Genomic DNA, 11,430 nt, shown 5'->3' on the forward strand with positions numbered 1-11,430 from the left:
ATTTATCAAAAGTGAATATTTTTGTCTTTGTCAAATATAATTCTCATTTAGTTAGGTTTGATGAGAATTTTGATATGTCGTGATTTGTGTGGTTGGGGATCGGAAACTCACATTTGAAAATTGAAGGTTATGATTTCTACTACCCCATCCCCTTGTTCGATAATATTATTCGCTATTGATTTGATAATACCCCTTAAGAGATTATAAAAAAAAAAATATCACCTTTTGAAGGTAACAATTACAATGTCTTGAAAAAATATTTTAGGAAAATTACTTTAATTAATGATAAAGGTAAGTTAGGACCTAAGTGAAAAATTATCTATTGATTTCATAAAATAGACAAAATATTATTAGACATTTATTTTTAATATAGTGGACAAGTATTGTTGGACGGAATATTATTTTTTATCTACTTTAAAACCTTCTGCATTTTTAAGCGTAATTTTTATTGTTTATCTAATATAATATTCAAGTTACAATTTCTATAATCTAATTGGACTTTTACGGAATAAATCTTCTTTTTTGTATCTAGTCAAATCTAATGGGCAACATTCGATCCAAACCAAAAGTAAACAATTTTAAATCTAAAACTATTCACAAAAAGTACATTTAAACAACGGCTTTCAACCAACCTCATGGACTATTTCAAACTCTTTTTGTGAGTTATTTAAAAAACTTCAATATATAGTTTTTAGAAAGCATGTTTGATATATCAACTTTTTAAAAAATAAAAAAAATACCTCCATCTTTTTCCATAACGAATAGAAACTAATTGTGAAATCGGACGGAATGAACCAAAAGAGTGTTTAGAATAAACTTCTTTTTTTTTTTCAAAATGGTACAACGGTCGCCCTGCTACAAGAGTTTTTTAAAAGAATTTACATTTGAGCCTTAAGTTAACAATATGTACAATTTGAAGAGCCACTTCAAGGCCTAACTATTAACAACAAATGGACTTTGCTCAGCAGCAAATAACTGAATTACTCTTGACCCAGGACATACAACTTCATTCTGTTGGGAGCGTCTTCCCAGAATTGCAATGACTATACATGCTGTACAGACCGTGCGCGATTGGACATAGAGGAACATATCTACATTCTGATCTCAACCACATCACCATCTTTTAACTTTGTATTAGGCACTACCAGCTGGCCATTTACTGAAACCAACTTCCCCTCCAACCCTGCTCTCCTAGCAGCATCGGCAGCGGTGCTACCAGTACTCAGGCGCATTATCTCACCATGGGGCCAGCATACGATGACCACCTCACCTAGCAAACCAGAGCTAGCTTCGTATGGTTTTGTAGCGAGCTCCACTCGCTGACTTGCTTCAGACCGCAGTTGCTTCTCCCATTGAAGCATTGTCCTCAGCAAATATACCTGTAGGTTTTCAAAATTGCAAGCTGAAAACATCAGCTAAATGAACCGTAAAGAGTCATAAGAGGCACATGTTTAAAATTAAAGGACATAGGAATTGATAGATCACCCAAGGCTGACAGGACCCACAAATGCTTTCTTGTCAAGTTATTGTTTCATGATCTACAACTTTTGTCTTTTCCTTGCTTCAAAGAGAAAAAAGGTTCATGTTTACAATCTTTAGTCACCTCGCAAAGCAACTTTATGTTTTATCCATTGAGTTAATCTACTACTTTGATGAATCAATCTGCCCTCTTATCTTATCCCCCTCTTTTTTTTTTTCTTTCAAATACCTAACCCACTACACCGTTCGCTGATAATGATGCAAACGCTATCTTGTGACAACATTTACTATCAAAGTGAAAGCTTATGTCAGACAATGGTAAAATAGGAAAAACAGGATAATTAAGGGTAAGCAAATGAATTTCACACACGTCACTTTTGGTGTCCTGGCCACTGATCAGTGCCAGGAATAAATACTTCTGGATAACTACTGACGCCCTTTCATTAGCCTCTTCCCATACATTTACCTAATGTCCATTTCATGGTTTAGTGGCTAACTTCATTCATCATCACCGACGCATTATTACGTCTCTCGAGTATAAGATAAGAGCATAACAAGTTCATCATATTGCTATCAAACTTTGGGCATATAGTAGCAGTCAAAATACCTTATTGTTGATGCCAGAGTCCCTTAAAGTCGGATTAGAAGAGTTATAGCCCTGCTTATTCTCAAAACTCGGGTTTGATGCAACAGAAGCAACAGGTTTCCCCTCAAAGATGGCAGACATGATAGCCCAGTAAACATTTTCTTCCTCCTCTGTCAATTCAATGATTTGGATAAAAGTGGGCAACAGGCGCTCGAACTGGTCTTGCTGCATCAACAATGTAATAGTTGTTACAGGATCCCAGCAGAATAAAGAGACATATTAACTGTTTAGCCTCAACTACTCCATACATCCGATTTTAACTTGTAAATTATGCTGATCCTAGTATAAGAACATATTTAAGCAGTAGTTTATAAAGTATCGAAGGAAAAAAACATCACTTCATGATTTATCTTTGAATTCTTATAATTTCACTTCCATGTCATGGTTTGAGGCTTCCCATACCTTGTGGTACATACCATCTTGACAAAGTGTATACTTTTCCAGGCAAGTGCACCAATCCCCATGTCCTGGTTCGCACCACCATTCATCAGATACCTGAAAACCATGTTGTAATTCCTAAAGTTAAAATATGATGATCTTAGGCACTAAGCGACTGCTTTGCCTGCAAATTTGTTGATATAAAGATGTATGTTGTAAACAGAAATTTGAAGAGACATGAACTTACATCACCATTATCATTATCATCATTATCGTTATTATTATTATTGTTGCTGATGATGATAAACAATAGAAGAACTTAATTTTTCCTGTATCCCTAAGTATAGTCTAATTTATTGATACTTAATCAAAGGGCTGATTCTGAACACTACAGGTGTGTTGTTTTCTTGCTTATTTTCTAGTGTTTGGTAAGTGAGCTAAGAGAACTTTGGTAAGTGAGCTAAGAGAACTTCGTCCCAAGAGCATTTATATATACTCTTAGGAAATTACTGTGGGGTGGAGGTGGGGTGGGAGGGGAATGGGAGTCGGAGCGTGGCAGAGGTGGAGATTGCGGGGATTGGGGGAGGAGAGGAGACAATGAGCTTAAAATATCTTCTTGAACTTGCTTTTCCTAAACCTACAAGGAAAGTCATTTTTCCTGATTCCTAAGGAACTGATTTTCCTAGAGGAAATGTTTTCCAAAACATTCTGACCAACCAAACATAGGAAGACTGGAAAATATTTTCAAGGTAAATTTCCATGCAAAACACACCCTATCTGTTGCTATATCAGCTGCAGATTAACTGGACATATTTTTGCCAATGCTAGGCAAATTTCTCTTTTCTGTCAATTTTGTCTCTCGTTGTCTCAATCTTAATTGATTAGCTTCTTCCCCCTACCCGTGATTTTGATCTACTGCTCTATCTGCATTTGCATATGTATGTGTATGGCCTCCTCCAAAATATCTCAATCTATGGACACCATGGACCAATCTAATACTAATACCACACATGTCAGAGCAAGCTAGCTATTAGGTAATTTAAAGAGGCAAGATTGGTTTCACAATTTTATTATTTATCAAGCAGTCTGTTTCTAAGGTGAAAGAAACTATGAAAGAGGAAAAGCTCCAGGTAATAAACTCAAGGCATTTTCATGATTAGTATGGGTGATAGCTAGCTTATCAGTTGTATCAAGAAATGGAATACAAGGTTCTTTTCTTCATCCAGCAGTCAAGGTCGGCTAACTATATCTTTTCTACAAGGTCAATGAATTGGAAAATGAGAAGTGCTTGAGATTTTTTTAAGATACGTGACTTAGTATTTCCTTCGTAGAAACTTGCACCAAACATGAATCAGGCCAACAGATATAAAGTGATCAGCCAACTATTCAGCACAGGACTTGCTAGTAATAACCATATTATTCTGAAATGACAAGTTATAAAACTTCCAAATTACCTTCTTATATAATCTGGCAAAAGCTTCCCATCTTTTCATCTGAGAAGAAGATCTTCTGTCAGCTACAGCCTCAGAAGCTGCTAGCCCAAAACTTACAGCAACAAGCAATTCTCTCGCACCCTTGTCCACTCTGATGAAAAAGAAAATTATTCACATACAAGTAAATTAAAAGCATTCGAGATACATATTATGAATTCAGTGATGATCTACCTCACAATAACTGCAGCAAGAAGGTGACCTGCTTCCACTCTGAGGACAGGATCTCCCACTTTTAACGAGCTATACTTATGTGACCCATCATCTTCAACAGAACCTTGATCATCAATATCTGTTGAGAAGAATGAGGGTGTTGTTGTTCCAGATCCAGTTACACTGGTCACCAAGGGCAGCTTATCTTTAGTTTCTTTATAAAGCCAATGCGCTGCAAGTCCATGTTCAGCACACTCATGCATCCTCTGAATATTCAAGATCAGTATTTTAGAGCTAGACAAAAATAGCAATAAGCACCACTCTACTGACTAACAGAAGTAAATGAAAAGGGAAGGCCAAAAAGTAGAGCACAGCGATATTCATGATCGACTGAAAGATTTGAGGATGTAATACCTGGGTTCTTATTTGAATTTCTAGAGGTGAGTTGTCGGGACCTTGTACTGCAGTGTGTAGGGACTGAAATCAGGAGGAGAATATGAGGTTGGATAGCAGTCAGAACAGTCATTATGCCACAAAGATAGCAAATCTTACTTAATAAAAACAGTAACCTATTGAAGTAAATAAGAAGTTCAAACCTGGTAGCCACTTGATTTTGGGTTAACAATGTAGTCATCAAACTCTCCATCAATAGGGGACCATAGCCTGAACATTTTGAAAAGCAGAATAGGTCAAGTTTGAACCCCCTATAAGCACATATATTGACTCAACGCATGTTCAGTTGAACTTGAGAAAGTTTATAGAATATCTAAAAAATATAATAAAACAAGCAGATGATATGTATGCTGTTAATAAAATGTACAGATTCTTCGAAGGGCACAAATCATTTCCTCACTGTTAGTGCCATTGCTCATCACAAATGTAATCCAACAACATGCAACAAAGGTGACATTCAACAGAAGAATATACGATCTACACACCTGTGCACAATGTTGAGAAGATTATAGCAACTCTGAACTGCCTGGCTGTGTAATGCCCCATTCTTATCTCCGACAATAACCCTCAATGCACGGGCATCATACACTTTGTTTATGCCAATTTCTTTCCTTTTCATCTGTGCCAAGTAAAATTGAAATAAAAATTGAAAGTTTTTTCTCTAAATCTATATGAAAAAGAAGCAATTGCATGAGAAGATATCCGATTATGAAGCAGCAAAATGAAAAAGATAATCACAAAGACCTCAAAGTCTTGGTAAGTAAACATCGTTAGCACCACAAGTCCACAATTGATTTTCCATTTTTCTGATAAATTATAACAAGAAATAACTATGCATAATTGTGCTTTATGAATTTATCCTTCTACCTTACTATAAATACTAAACAAGCTTTTTAAGCGTCCAGATAATGTGACTTCCATCCCAGGCACATACCTGCAACATAAACAGATGCACAAAGTTAAAGAGGTCATGTTGCCTTCTCTTTTATTCCAGAAGTATTCCATTGATTATGAGCAAAACATACGAGGTAGAAATGAATAATTCACGCTCCAAAGCCTCCTCACAGACTACCAGGGTTCCTAGGGCAAAGGCAGCATCTCTCACAACCTTTGGTGTTGTCTCCAAATTTGAATTTGCCACAAGCTTGTTGAAAAAGTCAGTACGCTTCTTTCTATCTTGTAAAAGATCAAAAGGAAGTACAGCTTGCAAAAGAACCTGAACATTGAGGATAGTTAGACTCACATTTATTAGTTGTTTAATACTTCTAGAGGAGACATAAACACAGATGAAGGACTACCTGCCCCAACCACCCAAGAAAACAGGGTGACAAGAAACTGTTAGATGAATGAATAATACTGATCCTCTTCCCATATAGGGGGCAAAAGAAAAGGTTCTGGGTAAAACTATCAACTTCTTCTTCAAAGAAAATTATGAATCGTAGACTATGGAGGAACAGGTAAATTCTAAATTTGATATCAGAAGTTACAAGTTCAGAAAAGATTATCACTTTATACTTTTAGCATAACACAATTCCTGTAATGCTTCATTGCCCACCTTTTGTATCAGTTAGAAATGCATATGATATTTTGCACCAGCTATGCCTTTAGAAGATCCCAAAAAGAAGTTTCTTTTGAGAAGTTACACATAAAAATGATAGGGACAAGGCAAACACAATATTACCAAAGCAGACGCATATGAACTTGTATGATATGGTGATTGACAGAATAAAGATCATTTGAAGAGTGACAGGTAACAGAAACAACAAACCCAAATTATCAATTAATTATCACTGCAATGCATTCATAACAAGTTTCAGGAGTAGAGATGAAACAAAATTTCGGATTGTCTTCACCTTCATGCATATGTTTTCTTCGTCAGTTTCTGAGGGTTCTTCATGCTCAGTGGTCACACGTTTCATTCTCTGGTGCAAAAGGGAGCTAAATTTGCCATATATTTTTCTTGCATTGCCTGTCCTGTTTGGATGGCTCCACATGGATGCTAGGTCAGCTCTCATGCGAAGAAATATTTGAGGCTGCATTATATATTCATGCTGTTACTAAAAAGACTTTGCCTTCTCACATGACAGCATTTTCTACATAAATGACTAAAACATGAACACACCTGAAGCACAGCAAAACATAGATCTTCAAGTTCAGCCTTTAATGCCCAAAGCCCCAATCTCGAAGCAAGTGAACACCAAATAGCCAGTGTCTCCTGAGCAACAGCTTGAGCCTTGGCTGGAGGTAATGCATATCTAGAAGAGTTCCAACAAACAAAAAATCAGCCACATCAATATTAGAATCATGCTTTAGTGTTTACTGTTAAGGATGATGGATTTGCAAAGAAAGAGTAAAAGGGTAAAATACTTCAATTAAAAAGTGAACATCTTCCTAACTATTGAAATCCAATTTGACATACACATGCATAAATCAATCTAACTGAGACAAACAAAAACTAGTGGTTCGAAGACTATACATGGTTCTCATGTTGTGAAGACGGTCTGCTAGTTTGATAAGCACCACACGTGGATCATCAACCATGCCCAGTAGCATCACTCGTAAATTATTTGCCTGTACACAAATATACATACAACAAAATAAGAAAAGAAAGCATAGTGCATACCTACTAACTTCAGGGAATAAACAAAGCTATGCTAAAGGAACGTGCAAAGACCTTGTTTTCGCTGCTCTCAGAACTCAGAAGTCACACTTGTTTGACAATTTCAGATATAATAAAGAGCTCAACGTGAGAACAAATATAACATATGAGATTGAGGGACGTGAAATCACTTACTGCCTTACAAAAGACTTGGATGTCATCACTTCTATTAGTACATTAAGTTTTAGTTCAAAACCACGAAGAAGAGTACGCTGGCAAGATGGAAGTAGCAGGACTACATCAAAGAATATACAAGAATGACTGAAGAGCTCTTATTATCAACATGATCCAAAAAGTGATCACATTATTTCAGATTTTATGCAACAGTAAACTATCTCAACAACATGCTAGATGTGTACATATTAGATATTTTAAATGATCTTAATGTGCATTCAAATACCTCATCATGTCTAAGTGCAGCTTGGTTCACATTTAACCTTATTATCTGTTGAGAATATAATATAAATAATAAAAAGTGTGCCTCTAGCAACTTAAGCTTTTAGATGAGATGGCCACACACTTCAATATTATCAATATTTTCCAAAAAGCCATCACAATATTTCAGATTATATGCAATGGCCAACTATCTTAATAACATGCAAGGTGTCTACATATTAGATATTTAAAATGATCTTGATTCGCATTCAAGTACCTCATCATGGCTAAGTGCAGCTTGATTCACATTTAACCTGCGATGCCTCCTTAACAGCTGCATGGAAAATTTCACTTAAAAGTCAGGACATAAGTGAGAACTATGAAGAAGACAAGGAAGAAGAAACCAATTGCTGCACATGAATCAACAATCCTGTTGCCATTTTGGGGTGTCCATAATTCTACTCATCTAAAAGAGAAACATTTTCCTTTATACTGTACTCTATTGCAAAAATCATAAGTATTGCCTCATAGTTGCATTTCTTTAAAAAGAGTAATCTCTATCTTTCTTGTTGGTTACTTTCATTTAAATACAGTGACATTCAATTCTTGTTAACTAAAGATATACGGCTAAGAAGGACCGCAATTTTCAGATTTTAAATTGAGGCATAGCATTGACTCATCAACTTTCGTATTTACAATGTCCTGAGTTAAACTTATATCACCATTTCAAGCTATGACTAAAATCAGAGTTGTAACTTAAAATCCGTCATAACTGATCATAGTGCATACAGTACCTGATTGATGAAACTTAACCTAGAAACACCTGCTACCAAATTTGCAACATCAGAGTCAAACTCTCTCTCTATAGTGTCCAAACTTTCACCAGTATCATCAACAACATCATGGAGAATTCCCGCAACAACCGTATCAATGGCCTATAAAAAATTAGCAGTTACAATGTGCAAATTCACTTAGGAGACCTACATAATACAGTGTGTGTATTACTTTCAACATATTACAAGAGAACAAGGAACCTAACTAAACATATGTAGAGAGATACATAGACTTTCTGGTTATATGAGATGTTGAAGACAGAACTGTACCCTTTTCCCAGTTGATGGAACCAAGACAGCTACAATTTTTCCTGTGTGAATACAATGTGTTAAATACGGCTCTCCAGTTCTGCGAAGCTGTCCATTGTGAGCTTTTCGTGCAAATGCAATAGCCTTCTGCACCTGCCTTCACAGATTCAGAATTTAGGGGCACTATTGGCAAATGTGTATATTGACATCAGCAAGTGCAAGTTGAGATGGTAAACCTTATCATCATTGAAGATGGGGTATCCAGTGACATCTACTCCATCCAATAAGAGTGATCCTGCAGAAGAATCACACGTACTTACTAGCCCTTCTGGTGTATAATCTTTATCAGTTAAGAAGAAGTAGATGTTTAACTAAGTAAATGCTAGTATTCTATCAAGTTCATAGAATTCTATAAGAGGGAATTCATTGAACAGATCGTTAACTGAAGAGGCTTCTTCATCTCCATTGTAGACATCTCAGGCACATGTAATTTGTACACTTCCATATATCGAATAGAATATAAGACTTCCTCATATGCTATAAATCATACACTTCAATGAATCCTATAGAGGGAAAAGTCACACATTCTAAGCAACAAAGGGAAGGATAAAGTGAGAACTGCTTATTTACTAGACTAGCTGAACATGTAAGAAAATGCATAAAATCTAAGGATTTCCGAAGCAATAGTGAAGTTACAGTTTACAGACAGTAATACATGCAAAAGTTAGGGACAAGCTCCCATTGAAAACTTCTAGAAGGAAAAAGCTCCATAGGAACGGCAAAAGGTATCTACTTCAAGATACAAACTTCTGTTCCTGTCCCCTGCGATCGCTGAACTTAAAAGGTGCAATCCATATTGATATACTTTGTGTAATCCATATTGATATACTTTTTTCTAGTCTAACAGAACACAGAAATTCTTCTAAAATCCAACTGCAGTCAAAGTTGCTTTCCTAAAACAAAAACTGCCGGCAGTCACAGGGTCGCATACTTCCAACGGAACATATACTTCTTCTGCAACTTTATATGAAATTAAAAAAAAATAGAAACTGAAAAAATTGCGAGAGGACAGAAAGTAGGAACTCACCAGGTTGTTCATCTACTTTGGGCCACAAAAAATCGACCTTCGTAGAAAGGCAAGCTCCGGATGCAATCGCCACCGCCGTAACAGCAACCTGCGTTATCGCTGACGTAACTGCTCCGTGAACTGAACCACCACTGACCGCCGCTGCCGCAGCAATTGCGTTGCCGGAAGTCAACACGGAGCTTAAGGACGATGAAACAGTGAATTTGGGCACAATCTGATCGAGAACACATCGGAATTTTACATTTCTACGAAGACCTTGACATGGGAAAAACAGCAACAACGGATTCTTACGCAGAATCAAAGCACTTCTGTGGCAAAACATAGTGGAATTTTGACATGAACACATGTCTTTGCTTTGATCGAAAAATGGAATCGAATCAAATCAAAGCAAGTGAAAGAATCGAAACTCCATGAAAATTGGAGGAGTTGAACATGAGATTTGTGTGATTTAACAGTAGGTAATGTGTGGTACAAAGTGAGGGGCCTTTTTCTATACTGGTGGTTGTGATTTCTTTTTTTTTTCTTTTTGATTCTATTGTTGATTATGATAGACAGTGACAGTTGATCAGTTAAAAAAGGGACAAATATGAACAAAATAATACTTAATAATAGAGATTGATAATGTATATAATGGTTAAAATTAAGGTAATTACTTCTTCAATTGTGCATCATCATATTTTAATTTTTTTAACTTGTTTAAGAAAATAGATCAGTTAATTTTTTCTACTAATCATGCCATAGTTTTTTCTTTAAGCTAATATGGTCCCAATTCCATTACATTTAACTTTTTCTAGCTTCTCTTCAGTAGGGATGGCTGAAGTGGTTTTCTTAAGGAGTGAGGAGGGGCTTAATAATTTTAAAGTGAATTTAAATTTAATTTGAATTTTTTATTTTTATAAAAATAATAAAACATTATCTATTAAGAAATTTTTTTTTATAGTTACTAAAATCAATAAGACAGTAAATGAAAAAATTTCAATCAAAATCAATACAACTTTTTACATGCTGCCTTTAAAAAATAAAATTTTATATCATTGTCTATTATATTTATACACTGCAATGAAAAAAATGAATTTGTTTTTGTGAACTTTAACTTTAGTATCAAACTCAACTAGAAAAATTTTAAAAAAAAATTATGCGAGGCTAATTGAAAATGAAAAATAATTGTTACACAGGATAGAAAAAATTAAGCCCGACCTGTTCCGCCCCGTTGTCATCCCTAAACAAAAGTCTAAATTTCATATATAAATTTTAACTCTTTTTCCTAATCCCTTTGTCCCTAATTACTTGTCCATTTTTTCTTTTATAATTGTCCCTAATTACTTATCCATTTTGACAAATCAAGAAAAGATAATTTATTTTAACCTATTGTATCGTCAATTAAATGACTAATTACTTTGAAATATGTAGAACCTTTTATCCACTTCATAATTAATAGACGTAAAATGATAAACTAATACGTCATTAATTATTTTCTTAATAGGTATAACAATTTAAAAATGAACAATTAAAAAAGAAAGGGAGAATAATCCACGTCATCTCTTTTTGGTTCTTATCCCAGCAAACCTAGAAAAGGCAAATTGGATCCAGCAAAGAGTATGTGTTCGTCTTATCCAAAACATGAGAAA

At 35.3% G+C, this 11,430-nt stretch overlaps 1 protein-coding gene across 3 annotated transcripts; it reads right to left on the bottom strand.

The window, feature by feature from the left end:
* Nucleotides 1-805: 805 nt before the first annotated feature.
* On the bottom strand, nt 806-10,302 carry LOC107014696 (probable GTP diphosphokinase RSH3, chloroplastic). Of its 3 annotated transcripts, none has more exons than XM_015214724.2 (18): nt 9,803-10,302; nt 8,952-9,010; nt 8,737-8,868; nt 8,428-8,568; nt 7,911-7,967; nt 7,076-7,170; nt 6,722-6,854; nt 6,453-6,632; nt 5,625-5,815; nt 5,467-5,533; nt 5,085-5,218; nt 4,743-4,809; nt 4,561-4,623; nt 4,168-4,412; nt 3,958-4,087; nt 2,528-2,620; nt 2,087-2,290; nt 806-1,379 (listed from the first exon to the last, which is right to left on the bottom strand). In XM_015214724.2, exons 1-18 carry the CDS (start codon nt 10,146-10,148, stop codon nt 1,092-1,094), a joined length of 2,625 nt encoding a protein of 874 aa, XP_015070210.1. In that variant the 5' UTR covers nt 10,149-10,302; the 3' UTR covers nt 806-1,091. The 3 variants fall into 3 exon arrangements, with proteins under 3 accessions (XP_015070210.1, XP_015070211.1, XP_027771354.1); XM_015214725.2 differs by having other exon boundaries at nt 8,737-8,872; nt 9,803-10,295; XM_027915553.1 differs by lacking the exon at nt 806-1,379 and having other exon boundaries at nt 2,097-2,290; nt 2,542-2,620.
* Nucleotides 10,303-11,430: the final 1,128 nt, after the last annotated feature.

Source organism: Solanum pennellii, chromosome 3 (assembly GCF_001406875.1).
Source record: "Solanum pennellii chromosome 3, SPENNV200".
NCBI classification, from domain to species: Eukaryota; Viridiplantae; Streptophyta; class Magnoliopsida; order Solanales; family Solanaceae; genus Solanum; species Solanum pennellii.

Excerpts from the sequence above, each read along its gene's own strand:
- LOC107014696 (XM_015214724.2), bottom strand. The coding sequence starts at position 10,148 with ATGTGTTCATGTCAAAATTCCACTATGTTTTGCCACAGAAGTGCTTTG. Across the intron at positions 8,869-8,951 it reads CCATCTTCAATGATGATAAG|GTGCAGAAGGCTATTGCATT; the intron begins GTTTACCATCTC and ends CTGTGAAGGCAG. Across the intron at positions 5,534-5,624 it reads GAATTATTCATTTCTACCTC|GTATGTGCCTGGGATGGAAG; the intron begins GTATGTTTTGCT and ends TTTATGTTGCAG.